At 37.2% G+C, this 15,479-nt stretch overlaps 2 protein-coding genes across 3 annotated transcripts in view; both read left to right on the top strand.

The window, feature by feature from the left end:
- pik3cb (phosphatidylinositol-4,5-bisphosphate 3-kinase, catalytic subunit beta) overlaps positions 1 to 15,479 on the top strand; it is a 97,419-nt gene that overhangs the window by 22,222 nt on the left and 59,718 nt on the right. The gene's annotated exons all lie outside the window — the stretch shown is intronic.
- foxl2a (forkhead box L2a) lies at positions 435 to 2,265 on the top strand. Its single transcript, XM_088345513.1, has one exon. The coding sequence runs from the start codon at positions 629 to 631 to the stop codon at positions 1,535 to 1,537; it is 909 nt and encodes a 302-aa protein (XP_088201639.1). The 5' UTR covers positions 435 to 628; the 3' UTR covers positions 1,538 to 2,265.

The raw sequence follows: 15,479 nt of genomic DNA, 5'->3' as shown, positions 1-15,479 counted from the left end.
GATAAGCGACTCTGAATTTACTGCAATTGGGGAAAGACACTGAATTGATTGTTTATGTTGTTTTTTTTGCCAAATAAATAAACTTGTTTACACAAATTACCTTTGTTTTAATTCTACATGGTCTGTCAATTGCTGTGACTAAACAGGTGCCAAATCGTGTTATTGGGTTTATTGTCGCTTAATAAGGGGGATTACAACCATTAATAAGGGAGGCGATTGGCTTAGAATGACACGTGTGATATTACTGTTAACTATGGGGTCATTTTGATTTTTTTTGAGGTGCTGTCAAAATTATTTAGTTGCTGCAAGATAATTGAGTGGTAAATGTGGAGGCGGAACTCTGAAATGCACAAATCACAAGCCAGTACGCCCTGCACTGCAAAAAAGACAACCTGAGTGTGGACGTGAGAAGGCAAAAAAAAGCAAAGGGTTGGGCTTGTGAGTCACATCTCACAACTTGTGTTGCGCTTCGCTCACAATTTGGTGCACGAGTAAAAAAGGGCAAAAGACGTCCCCATGTGCGGCCTGCACCAATCGAGCCACCAAAGAGAGACATCTCGGTACGTTCGTAGCTTTTGTGTGCAGAACGACAGGGAGACTGGGTTTTTTTGCATTTTTGCACTTGGAAATGATGGCTTACCAAACTTCGGACGATGACGCCATGGCGCTGATGATCCATGATAGCAACAGCACCAAAGAGAAGGAGCGCCCCAAAGAGGAACCTGACCAGGAAAAAGCCGTCGAGAAACCGGACCCGTCGCAGAAACCTCCGTACTCCTACGTGGCCCTGATCGCCATGGCCATCCGGGAGAGCTCCGAAAAGCGTCTCACCCTCTCTGGTATCTACCAGTACATCATCAGCAAGTTTCCATTCTACGAGAAGAACAAAAAGGGCTGGCAAAACAGTATCCGACACAACCTGAGTCTCAACGAGTGCTTCATCAAGGTTCCTCGGGAAGGTGGTGGAGAACGGAAAGGCAACTACTGGACCCTGGACCCAGCTTGTGAGGACATGTTCGAAAAGGGCAACTACCGCAGGCGCCGCCGAATGAAGCGTCCCTTTCGACCTCCACCATCTCACTTCCAACCGGGAAAATCCTTATTCGGGGGAGACGGCTACGGTTACCTGTCCCCGCCCAAGTATCTCCAATCCAGTTTCATGAACAACTCCTGGTCCCTGGGCCAGGCGCCCACTCCGATGTCCTACACGTCCTGCCAGATGGCGGCGGGGAACGTCAGTCCGGTTAAGGCGCTTTCGGCGCCAGCCTCCTACAATCCGTACTCCCGGGTGCAGGGCATGACGCTCCCCGGCATGGTGAACTCGTACAACGGCATGAGCCACCACCACCATCCGGTGCATCCCCACCACTCGCAGCAGCTGAGCCCAGCCACCGCCGCGCCACCCCCCGTCTCGTCCGGCAACGGAGCCGGTCTTCAGTTCACTTGCTCCCGCCAGCCTACGGAGCTCTCCATGATGCACTGCTCGTACTGGGAACACGAGAGCAAACACTCCTTGCACACGAGGATTGATATTTAACTTTTAAAACTATCAAGAAATCCCTCGTTAATTGTTGGTTTCATTTTCGAACGCATGTCATTGGAGGAGAAACCGGATTGGCAGTGTAAACGTTTACTGGGGCGCACCTGGTTGCACGCCATTTAAGTCCAATGTTTTGTTCCGTTTTATTTCCAGGGGGAAAGATCGCAGAACTGTGATGATGCGTGTTTCTTAACTTTCTGCAAAGCTTGACTGAAAAGTGAATTTATTTTCACAATGAAAACTTCTAAAATCTTTCGAACGTTGGAGGAGGAACCGGATTGCCAGTGTAAACAGGGTCACTGGGGCGCACCGAACAACACATTTTAGTCCAATCTGTTGACTTTGTTGTTGCGACCTCCCTTTTTTATTTCCAAGCGAAAAAATCGCGGAATTGTGATGATTCGTGTTTCTTAACTTTCTGCAAGGCTTGACTGAAAAGTGAATTTATTCCTACCTTGAAAACTTCTAAATAGTTTGACTGAGCCAGTTTGTCATGGTAATGAATCTTTTAAAAAAAATCTACTTCCACAATTCAGGTTGTTCTATGTTTTTTTTCTATATATTGTTTCCTATAACGTGGAATAGGTCAGGGCCAGCCAGGTTTTCCATTTTATTTTTTAATAAACGTGATGCTGTATATTGTTTCGTTCTTTTTTAATTTTAATGTGCACTTTTCCGTATTCTTTTTAGATTTGTGAATTCTTAATAAATATGTATTTGATAAATACCTCATTTTTCTAAAGAAATCTCTTCTAAATGTAAACTGCTGTTGAGAAACAAACTAATGATTTGATGTTAACGTATGTATTTTTGGGGGGGGGCTAAATGGGGAAATACATGTGCAAAGAGATCAAAATCGGTTTCCACGGATAGATAATTGAAACGGATTTGCAGTCTTAAAAAAATATTCACTTAGGTCTATATTGTATTAAATTTACAATTATTTATGGGAAAACGCAATCTTTATTGCCACAGGAAAATGAATATAGAACAATTCAAATTTTGCAAAAAACCCTATTAAAATTCAATCGTTATAATTTCGTAATATTCAGCTTCCTTTTTGGTAATTTCTTCCTTTATACTATAAAACCAAAAGCCCATCAAATCCAAGAAGCAGGACACATTGCAAACAAATAAACTAAAATAACAATGAATTATTTTTATTATATGCGCAAGAGTGTGCAGTTACAGTTCCTTACACGTGCACTGGTGACCTTCACATGAGATAACTTAAATATTTTGAAGTATTATCTCATTGAAAAACAACCTCGCTGTAACATACGTGGATTTTTATTTCTATTATGCCACAATTTCAAACGCTATAATTTTGTGATGACAATTAACCATAATGGTATTTGGTACGCAACCAGTTCAGGGTGTCCTTTGCACACTGCCCGAAGATGACTGGGATGGGCTCCAGCACCCCCGCGACCCTACTGAGGATAAGCGGTGCAGATAATGGACGGAATGGTATTTGGTACGTTTGCAGTTTGACACTTTCAAGAACATAAGAATAAAAAAATTAAAGTTGTATTTAGTCCCAGAATAAACTAGATTATTATTTTGTTCGGTTCAATTTTAATGATATTATGAGCTCACCCTTTTGAGATTGTATGCATTTGGCAACCATGTTCAAAGTGAAACTCAGCAATGTTTTCATTCGTAGGCGTAGACACACACTTACATTCATTTTCTCCTTGAGACTCGCGTCCAACACACTTACCATCCAAGTACAACATCAATATAGTCTCCTGTGTGTCTGCGTTCTCCAAGGGGAATCTTTATTAAATCTGCGGGTAAATGTGCAGTTAACAGGGTTTTCTCTGGTCTATATTTGCTTTTCCCCTTACAGTTTGGTCAACCGTTTTAATTTGACGCGACATTTCGTAATTTCTCGAGACACGTCTAGCGACTTTACAATATAAAGTATCAAACGATTATATAAATCAACATATACACTCACTTTTCTTTTGCCGTTTTAAAATATAGGTTCAAGAGCTTTTTTCACCACGGCATTTTCGTGATAGTTTAGGAATATATAAGTATATTGTTCGTTCTATTTTCCAACTCACTTTTTGTGCAACAAACATATTACCATGGCAACAGTAGTGATTACATGTGTGAAAGGAGAGTATGCATGTAGCATCCTCTGCTTCCTCACATTTATGTTTTATAAACAAGCCGCAGATAAGGGCGCGTTTGAATGACAAATGTATTCCAAACAGTCTCCTAGTACAACAAATATAGAGTGGCTAAAAATGATTTTTCTGTGTGCATGTGCTGTGCAGCTTTGACGGGTTTCAGTTTACATCGCATTACATGTAATATTTAATTGATCGTTTGCTATATTTAAAAGTGGACTACGCCATTTAAAGAATTGCACATTTTGAAAAAAAATCAAATCAAATACCCAGAATGCTATTTTTCGTCTTGTAGTCCCCTCGCCACGATGTAACACAAAAATAAAATACACGAAACAAAACAATATTCAAACGTTACAGGGAAAATATAAAACAAACACATCAGATAGAAGATACAAATTTTAGAATCATAAAAAAACTATTAAAAAGAATTCCAGGGATATTAAAACGTCGTATTAACATTTAGTGTTCGTAAATGATTATGAATAATTTATTTATTTGAACATGCGCATCAATTCAGTACTAAAATTGGAAAAGTGGTTAGCATTTTTGCATGCGTTAAACTCATTTATTCTCAAATATTTGTATTTTATTTTATTCAAATGTTAATATTTTGATTTTAACCGAGTTTCTCCTTATTTAAAAAATGATCCAAAGGAAAAAACGACACATAAAAGGTTAGTTGCGTGTCTACAATGAGTATTTCGGTGAAAATTTGCTGCAAACTGTTAACCATTTTTTGCAACATCAGTAAAGGAAAAATGTGCATGCTTATGACACACTTGATCTATATTTTTCATTTTTTATTTTAATTTTTAAATGTTATTTTAAACGGGTGTCTCCTAAATACAATTGCTGCAAACTGTTTAACATTTTTACAACATGCTTAAAACATAAATCGAAATACATACATATATATATATATATATATATATATATATGTAATTTAAAATGTTTGGTTATTGATTTCAACCGGGTTTCTCATATATTTGCCGCATCCTGTTTAATATTACTGCAGCATCAGTATAGAAAAGTAAGTGCATGCTTAAAACAGATTTAATCTCTAATTGCCTTTCTATACAATTTTGAAATGTTTAGTTAATTGATTTTAAAAGGGGTTCTCTTCGATGAAAATTGCTGCAAAGAGAAAAAAAGATGCACATTGATGGGTACAAGGTGGTTGCGTGTCTAAAATAAGCGTCTTGGTGAAGTGCAGTGCATTGCAGGTGTGCATGTGCTCAAATAGGCTGACAGTTCACCCGGGAGGTCTGGAACAATGGGCCTGCATACAGGATGTCCCAGGGGCTCGGGGAGATAAGGCCGATCTAGGTTCATGGCTCCAAACCAGGCCTCGAAGTCTAGCACAGTAAGGATGTTGTCCATTGGATCACATTATTCTAGCATACAACTTTATTGAATATAATATAAGTCCACGTTCATCAACCAACAGGCCCCTTCATGAGCGAATTGTAATATAATTAAAGTTAACTTTTCAATTAATCACACGCTTTAAAATCAGTCGCAACAAATAAATCTCCTTTAAAAAGTGCACGATTTGTACAATATTCTGCAACTTGGAAATATATTAGGCGTCTCAATCCATGCATCAAGACATTAAAACAACCCAGAGTTGTAATTTGTCTTTATTTTTTGCAAATATAAATGCATCAAAAATATTCAAGACTCCCTTGAAGACTGACTTCTGAAATCAACTAGGATTTGTTTTCGACGCAGTTTGCACAACTAATGTGTATTTAGTCCCATCACCGAGGCATCAAGATTTTGCAAAGTTTTGCAAATGAACAGATTTTTATTACATCTTCGGCTCTTCCAGAAGGACTCTGGATATTTAATGTTTTTGCATGTGAATTAGGTTTAAAAACGTCATATACCTGTTCATAAGCGTCAAATTGAGCCAATTGTTTACATTAATGATTGTCATTTCCCCTTCTTGAGCAATAATATACACACATAACACTGCACCTATTTTACTCACAGCAAGACAAACTATGTAGAACAAAAACGAAGATCATTTGTGAAAAACAAGCTTATTTTATTGACCAAATAAACATCACAAACATATCTTGCAGCATTTTTCTCTGTTCTTTCCCCGCTTGCAGTATATTCAGGGGGGTTTATAATACGTTACAGTATATTTAAAAAAAATCCCGTATAAAAATTGTTATACAGCGTATAAAATTTGAAGTGATCAAAAACGTGTATAAAATATGCGGAGAAAATATATGATTTACAGTCATGCAACTACTAGGATTGTTCAACAATTTTCCAGGCAGTTTGCACAACTCATGTTTATTTTCTCACAGTAGCCACGCATCAACATTTTGTTAGTCGACATTTTGCAAAAAATCAGATTTGTTATCAGATCGTCAGCTCTTCCAGTCTGGATATAAATACTTTATGTTTTTTATTAGTTTCCCACTATTATTATATATGAGCTTTATTAGTTTTAAAAACGTCAATGTTGCTAAGCCATACTTGCACACGTTGTGCGAGTGTATGTCTACGCGTGTAAATATCGAAATATTGACATCAGCCATTGAGAATAACGTTCGTAGATTGAAAAGATTCGAACAAAAAAGTGTTTATATGCTGTTAGGACTGTTTATTAAAACCATAGAGAAAACATTTGTTCCCTTCAAAATAAAAATTGTGGTTGCTCTGTTGTTTGCATTTTTTCAATGCACGTCAAACGTGCCAAGATTATTTGTGCCTAAAAATAATATCATTTTAGATTGGAACACAATAGAATATAATAGAATCTTTATTGTCGATGATACAAATAGGGTGAAGTATTGTATGCAACGAGATTAGACATGGCACCCCTGGGAAAACATGTAATAAAGACTTTAAAGGTAGGATGCATCGCCTGAGGTGTCCTTAAAAAGTTTAAAATATAATATATTATCTATTAAGTATGTGTTAACAATGCCCAACAATGTTTAAAGAGCCCTTATATTCTGCTTTTGTTCTGCTTTTAGAAGAGCTGTTTGGGGTGTAACACGTTAGGCAAGAAGAATGAGTGGACTGGGGTATTGACAATTTTTACAGTAAGGAATTAAGTCTGTGGTTGATGCTAGGTAAATCATACTGGTTTAAATGGATTGGTACTTCAAAGCATGACAAACACTCGCAGGTGGGTGCTCTTCAGCCACTCCCCCCAGGTTGGCGGCCTTTTGGGGGGAAATGGTGTGCCTGATCCTGACCATGTTTAAGCTTTAAAGGTGGACTTAGTGGTTTGGATTAGGTAAATAATATTGGTTAGAACGTTTGGATTGGTCTTTCAAAACACGATGAACACTCTCATAAACATTTCTCTGTATACTGATTTTATGCTCGTCCCTGTATTTTTTTGTATTGTTTTGTTTTGTTTGTTAGTGTAGCATGACAATGGTGAAAGTTAAAACAAACCCGTTTCAAGTACAGTCCAAACACCAAATCAAACCCCCCAAAACATAAAAAAAAAGAGTTTGCTTGTACTTGCATGTGCAACATACAGAGCTTTGCAGAGGCTGCAATAATGACACCAGCCAGATGGCAGGCACAAATGAAAGAGTTCCATATTCCTGTCAGCTACTTCAAAAAGAAAAATAAGATAAAAGTCTGTCAGAATAAATAGTGCAAAGAACCAATAGGGCATCGTAACAATAGTGCAATGAAAAAGTAGAGCGATAACATTTAGCAACAACAAAATTCCCAAAGAAGTCGCAAAATATATATTTTCACAGTTTTTGTCGCTTGTTTAGGGTGGTGCTGGCCCTGGGGAAAATGGTCTCTGAGCCTGTGTGTGCTTGTTGTAAGGGACCTGTAGTGCATTTATGTGGATATGAAAATAGGATTAAGTTGTTTTATTTTGTTCCAACTCACAAATATTGCATACCGTGTGGTTTTTTTTTTTGCTTGTGTCTTTTCTGCTGATGGCACGCAAATTACCCTGATTCTATCCTTTGTCGTGCGCTCACAGATGGCAGATTGTAATCAATGCGTAAAACGAGGTCAAGATTCTGCATGAGAAAAGCAAATGTGATTCTCTGTATGTCTTGCAAACGTTGCCCAACCTGCAGGGTTGTGACAGTTTGCACGGTCCAGTGCGCACGCGCGATGCCACCCTACTGGTCTAGCCACCCTCGGTTTTTCGATTTCCCGCAATTGAGCGGTTGATTGAGAACGTCACCTCCTTGCTATTGAAAATGAGAGTAGGGGGTCACCCATGTTGTCTATACATCTGCTTCAAACAGGAAAATATGCAAGAATTTGATTCACAGAAAATCCGGCAATTGTTTGAATCAGCACGAGTCTTTCTTTCCGCTCCCTATTCCTGGAGCTCAGAAATGAGAAGTTTCACTGCTTAACTTTGGATTTTTGCGTATGCTTTAGTGATATCTTCATTGCATCTGGTTGTAATCTTAACGGGAAGACATACAGAAAGATATCTATTTATTTATGATGCAGAAATACGATTGTACCAAACTTGTTAAAGAAGAAAAGTGCAGTTTTAAGTCACCAGCGTATTGAATATTCTGTAAATCAGGAGGCCACGGTTGGGGAAAAATTCGAGATTGTTAAAATTCACACCATTTTACACATTATCCCCGTAAACCTATTTTAATCATTTAGATGTTTACAGAAAGTTATTTTTTCTGCACCTCATTCAGATTATATGAATTAAAATATGTTGAAGGTAGAGACGATGATCAGATCTATGTTTATTAAAAAGGAGGAAATTGCGTCTCACATATATATATATATATATATATATATATATATATATATATATATATATATATATATTGAGAGAGAGGGAGAGGCAGCACGGCAAAGCAGAGGTTAGCGCGTGTGTAGCACAGTTCTGAGGTCATGAGATCGAACCTTCCTGTGTGGAGTTTGCATGTTCTCCCCGTGCTTGGGTGGGTTTCCACCGGGCACTCCAGTTTCCTCCCACGTTCCAAAAACATGCATGTCAGGTGGATTGGCCGGTCCAAATTGTCCCTGGGTGTGAACAAGCGAGTGAGTTGTCTGTCCCATCCCATTGCTTATGAAACTTTGTTTTTAATACTTAGATTCTCTCGTTTGAAAACCACTGTTCTAAATCTCTTGCATTTGACTTTAAATCATCTCTCATCTCATCTCATTAGCCGTACCGCTTATCCTCATTAGGGTCGCGGGGGGGCTGGAGCCCATCCCAGCCATCTTCGGGCAGTGGGCAGGGGACACCCTGAACTGGTTGCCAGCCAATCGCAGGGCACACGGGGACAGACTTTAAATCATATTATTATTTAAACATATTTTGTGTCTTTCGTTTTTGTTGGCTTTAGTCAAACTCCAAAAAACTATGTAATATTAAACCAATTTCTAAGTACAGTAAAAAAAATAATAGTCAAAACACTGTGCATTTAAAAACATAAATCTTAATTTTAATTCCAAAACTACAACAAATAAATAGAAAAGATGTTATATATATATATATATATATATATATATATATATATATATATATATATATAAATCTTTATTCTCAAGCTGTTCCAAAAGCAAGCCCATTCCAAGATTAAGATGCGGTATAATTTGAAAACAACGCAAAAATATATTTTACAAACTATAGCATTGGTATAAATGGTATATGGTAAATGCTCTGCGTTTAGAGATTTTCAAGTCAATGTGCTTTACTCTGACCCATTCACACCCTCACAGATAGAGGTGACAGCCATGCAGGGGCCTACTTGCTTATATAGAATTTTCTGTATGAAGCTGTTCCAAAAATTAGTCCATTACAAGAAGATTAGTGTGTGTATTATTCAGTCTCTCCTAATATTTAAAAGAAAAAAAAACTAAAATAAACCAATGTTGATAATAATAATAATCAAAAAAAACATAAACTGTAAGTGGTTATTTTTTTAAATTCACACGTGTTGGGAAACTTGTGTTTATTGTATGAGACACACATAGTGGAGGCTGACATGTTTTTATGCCATCTATCTGCTTCGAAAAAACAGCATTTCTTCCCTTTCTTTTTCTCCTTTATTTCCTATTGTTGTTCATATAGTTTTTGATTTTCCTTCTCTTCCTGCTTTACTCTCTTGTTTTATTTTTCTTAGTTTTTTCTTGTCTTTACATTTTCTTTTTTTGCGCTCGTTTTGCCTTTTTTGTTCATTTTTCACATTTTGCCTTTGGTTCTTTCCCTGTTTTACTTCTTTTTTCGTTTTTTTTCCTCGCCCTGCAAAAGGCAGGACACACACAAAAAATAATAATAATGTGGTTCGGTCAATCTGAGCATTTATTTTCTTTTTACCCGTTTTTAATTCCACTACAAAATACATCTAGTGGACAAATATTACACACTGTCCCTTTAAGATGCTGGTGTCATTAACCTTTTCATCCGAACAATGTTAAAAAAACACAGAGAACAGTAAAAGCGATGTTGATAAAACGACTAAACGTCCATATATTACGCACGATTAAAAACAATAAAAAGGTTTACAGAGGGGCATTTTCAACACAACAGCACAGACAATGACTTTCTTGACCTGGTACTGATTTTTCCCCTCCTTTGCATTGATGTTGCTTGTAAAGTTTACCAGTCTGTACATGAAACGGAAAACGACAGCTTATACTTTGAAGGGAAGTGAGATAAAAAGTTTCCGCTCTCTTGATTATGAGCTTCAAATTGCTTTGTCGGGATTTAAATGGCATGTGTTTTCCCATCGTTCAATGGCCTGGTCTATTTTTAAAAACCCTTTCCTCTTTTGCAACCTTTAAAAACTTCCGCTACAAAAAGCTATTAGGGAGACGTTTGTCCTTTTAACGTTGCAATTAATCAAGGATGAGGCAACATTCCTGCGGGGATAAAAAGGAACACCTGCTTTTTCTGGTTAACTTTATGATAGCGTGCAAGAGAATGGTTGCAACAGACAAGGACTAGGATTAAATGCAAGATTTGCAATATTGCATTCTGTTTATTTATTCCTTGACAAGAACAATAGACAAATTATCGGTAAATGTAAAAAAAACTTGTTTTTCTTTGTCTCGGGTTTGGTCGTTTTGGGGTCGTTTTTCGGTCGGTTTTTGGATGGTTTGATCATATTGGTTGTTATTTGGTGTAATTTCGTTTATATGTTTGTTTTTGGGCCATTTTCTGTTGTTTTTGTTTTTTTATTCTATTTATTTATTTGTTGTTGTTCTTATTGTCATTTGATGGGTCTTTTTCCAGTTGTTTTAGGTCATGTTCATACTTTTGAGTAACATGTATGTTACATACTTTTCAGAACTTTTCGTGCTTATCATTTCATTTTCTTACTTTATAGTTCTGTAGCTTTTGTAACTTTTCCATGCTTTTCAGTACTTGTTCGGTTATTTGCATACGTTTCAGTACATTCTAGACATTTTTACCTTTTTGCTGTTGTTGGTACTTTTCAGTTTTGGGTCGTTTTGGGTGTTTCTTCGATCAATTTTTATTTTAAGGTTCATTTTGTATCATTATTTAGTCGTTTTTTGGTTGTTTTGGGTGGAGATTTTTGTCGTTTTTATAACGACAAGGGGTAGGCAAGGTTTCTTCAGTCGTTTATATCTCCTATATTGTCATAATTTAATGTATTTATTACTGATTGATTGATCGAATGATCATTTATCGATTTATCCGTGATTGATTGATTGATCGATTGATTTTCTAATTCATTTTTAGTATTTTTTTAACTTTTTCCTTTTTATTTTGTGGTAAAAATAATGATGTTTGAGAATGTTTTTTTTTTTGTCATAGCTTTTAATGTGAAAGACCTGAGGCGGCCCTGTCGCACTCAGACTCTGTTTCCAGCGGCCCCCAGATACGTTTAGTTTGAGACCATTGAAACAGACTTTGTTTATATTGTGCTAAAATAATGTCGGATACCTTAGGAACCATAAGGACATATTATTGAATTGAACTTTTATCACAGCCAGTTAGTGAGCAACAGCCGTTGCTGGTCTGCGCAGGCCTATACCGCTCTCTTGTGGTGTAGATCTGGAAGTACAGATGTCAACTTGTTCAGGGTAAAGATTAGGGAAATCGACAATTGGCTTAAAAGTCAATAATAGTTAATTAAGGAAGAAGAAAGAAACATTTATACCATAGTTTTCAAAGTCAAATGGACAGAGGCCCTGCACTACACAATGTAACACGATCTATTGGTTAAATGATCAGGATTCGAAATAAATGCTTGTGAAGGATAGAGCTCTATTTCATTTATGTTTTTTAGGGGTTTCCTTCTCCGTAGCAGCACTTCAACACCTAGAGCAGGAGTGTCCAACCTTTTTCAACTTGAAAGCTTCTTTTTGTTATTGATTTGCGCAATGGGCACCCAATTTGATATGAAATAACAACGTAATATGTCGTTACTATGTTGTTATTGTGTTATGACCAGGTTGATCATTGGTCGGGCCTGGTTAGTACTTTGGATCGATGGGAGACCGCCTGGGAATACCAGGTGCTGTGACGTTTTCAGTTCAGTTCCGTTCAGTTCAGAAAATGTATTGTCATTGTCAAAGAACAACGAAACTTTGTTTTGAGCATCTAGTCATCCATCCACAGTTAAAAGAAAATACAAAGATCCAGATTTAGAATAGAAATAGATAAAAACCCAATACCCATAGATAACCCAATATACACATTAAAAGTTTTTTGTCTGCGTCGCAAAAAAAACCCACACCTTTACAAAACTGCTATGCCAATGGTGGGAAAACCAAGGCATCTAGAATCACCTTAAGAAATTTGACCAACTGTTTTACCAATAAAACGGCGAAAAAGTGAGCTCTTGAGGGTTTGCTGACAGTTCTCTCTCTTGGTTCAAAGCAACACTGCACGGGGACTTTGTTTTCAGTTTTTTTTTTTTTTGCCTATTCTAGGATATATCAGGGCATGACTCGATAACCAATGGCTTGCGAGCCAACTATGAGTCTTTTCATGAATACTTATGGCTCGGAGATGAGATGCTGCCCTTGCAAATTTTCTTCTTTGCACCCAGATTCTGAAAAGCACAAAGACGAGTTTGGTGCATGCATAGCCGAAGCAACGCTTTCAAGATGATCGGTTCGGCCCAGTATGTAAAGGGCACAGTCTCAACAGGTTACAATCAAGTTCTGGCTGTATATTGCTAAGAAATCCATAATATGAAAGCTCATTAAATAATATATGTTGACTGTTGAGACACTTTATCATAAAAAAAAACCACAGAACAGACTATAAATGGTAAATGGTCTGCATGTATACAATGCTTTTCATGTAACTAAAGACCTCCGCTTTACAATGTGCTTTACAATGTGCTTCACACACACACACACACACGTCATTAGTGGTGACAGGGGAGGTTAGAGGTTCAGTGTCTTGCCCAGGGATACTTCAACATGTAAATCAGAGAAGCCAGGAATCAAACCTGCAACTTCTCGGTCCCAGAACAAGTGCTCTACCTTCTGTCCAAAAACATCAGCCAAGCCCACAGGAATTCATTGGGTGAGCGGTAGGGGTGGGCGGATCGCTGCACACACAGCACACTCTCCTCTTTCACAAGCGCTGAATGGAAATACATCAGAGAACTTTTCATCTGCAATCTTTTGTGACATTTTTACAAAAGAACTCCGCTTGAAGCTTGTTTTGAAACCATGATTTACAAATAAAAACAAGTCTCAACGATTATAAGTAGCTGTGGGAAGAAGACAGGTTTAAAGAGGTATATTTGTTGATATGGGACACAGGCTCTGGCATTATTATTGTTTCATAAATTTTATCAGATGATCTAATGTCACACAGTGTAATAATATGCGCTGAAAAATTACCTATTGTCGGAAAGGTGGGTTTGGCCGTTAGCTAAATTTTGTCTTGAAACATATGGTATGTCTCTTTGGGTTAAAAAGATTAGAAAATAAAAACAGGACAAAACAATGACTCAGCAACAAAACTAATGTTAACATAACAGGTTCAAAAAGGGCTTGTTGTCACAACCAGAACAGAAGGAGGACCCAGATGCGTAACGTTACTCTCAAGTTTATTGAAATATAGAGGAAAGGCAACGCCAGCGATCTGGTGCTCGCTCACGGGATCGGAGCGTGTTCCGAATGCGGAAGTGGATCTTCCGGAGCGGAAGAACGTAGCATAGTTAGACGGAAAAACAGGTCGTTAGCTGGGACGGGAGATCAAAATGTGGTCGGGGTCAATAAACGGGTCGTAGCAGGAGACAAACGGGGAAATCAGGAAGGGACGAGTGGAAAACGGGTGACAAAACGGGATCGACAGGAGTCAGAGTCAATAATGCTTGCCTTGTGAAAACAGAGGTTCGCTGACGGACTTACCAAGGGCGAGTGAAAGCACTGATCTTAAATAGGAGGGGGAACTAATCAGGTACCCAGCAGCAGCAGGTGCCAAACGAGTGGGCACAGGTGAGCTTAATGAGTAATCATGACAGTTGTAAGAAGCAGACGCTTATTTTGCCAACCCCTTCATCTTCCTTATTAATTACATTTCAGATAGCTCCTCTTTTGTGTCTAACTATAACAAAACCTCACGGATATACACATTACATTATCTCTCAACGTCATAATGCTACTAGTCACTAATATACTTGAGACACCAATGATAATAACAACAATAGCAAGAATAACAGTTATGATATAATCATAGTAACAATAACATGAAGGTTAACTAAAGTTGTAAACCATCCATTTGCTAAGCAATATTTCCAATCTTTAGTATCACTAATACCCCGTTTTCTCCATCTCTGTATTCTGCCAGTAATGTTTTTTTGTATTTAAATTTGAACACGTGAATATTTGGACATTGTTTGATATCGTCTTGTAAATTGTTCCAAAGTTTGACTCCACACACAGACACACACATGCTTTTCCTGGTGGTTCTCACTAATGGGATATTGAATTTACTCCAGCCCTTTAAGTTATAACTTCCCTCTTTCCGAGTGAATAATTTTTGGATGTTTCCTGGCACTATGTTTTTGTTGGCCTTAAATAGCAGGTGTGAAGTGAAAACATTTACTAAATCATCCAATTTTAATAATATGGAATGCAGGAATAAAATATTAGTATGATCGCGATATCCTACCCTGTGTATGGTTATAATTGCACGTTTTTGGAGGATAAAAAGAACAATATAATTAGTGCAATCCATTATAGTTTAAAAGGAATTTGGCTTTATTAATTAATGAAATGCTTTCAGATACCTTAGTTTGTATGAGTCCAATGTGTGTTTTCCAGCTTAATTTATTGTCTATGATGACTAACAACTACTTTTACTTCTAAAACTTGATTTGCCTTGCGATTACCAAAATATTACTTTGGTTTTATTCAAATTCAAAGATAATCTATTTATATCCATCACTACTTTTAGGTTAATTAATTCACTATTAATACAGGTTAATAAATCAATATAATTATCATTTTATCAGAAAATGTTAGTGTCGTCTGCAAATAATACTAATTTTAATATTGAATTAATAAATTAATTAAAATAAATGAATTGATAAATTGAAAAATTGAAAATATTTTAATATATAAATTAAATAACTTTGGACCCAGGATAGAACCCTGTGGTACTCCACAACAGATGTCCAAGTAATCAGATGACAATTGTCCTATTTTCACATATTGCTTCCCCCCACCCCCACCCCCCCCCCCCCCGTCAAAAAACTTTGAATCAATTGCAAAGCCACGCCACTAATGCCATATCTTTCCAGTTTTTTTCATAGTATATTATGAATAAGGGTATAAAATATTTATGAGGACAAAACAATGATTGCTCAATATTG

The sequence above is a fragment of the Urocampus carinirostris genome, chromosome 10 (genome assembly GCF_059441175.1).
Source record: "Urocampus carinirostris isolate Australia breed hairy pipefish chromosome 10, RoL_Ucar_1.0, whole genome shotgun sequence".
Classification (NCBI taxonomy): domain Eukaryota; kingdom Metazoa; phylum Chordata; class Actinopteri; order Syngnathiformes; family Syngnathidae; genus Urocampus; species Urocampus carinirostris.
The sequence above is the reverse complement of the archived record's forward strand: the minus strand, read 5'-3'. Positions and strand labels throughout refer to the sequence as shown.

Bases quoted from the DNA above. Each gene is read 5' to 3' on its own strand.
- foxl2a (XM_088345513.1), top strand. From the start codon at position 629: ATGATGGCTTACCAAACTTCGGACGATGACGCCATGGCGCTGATGATC.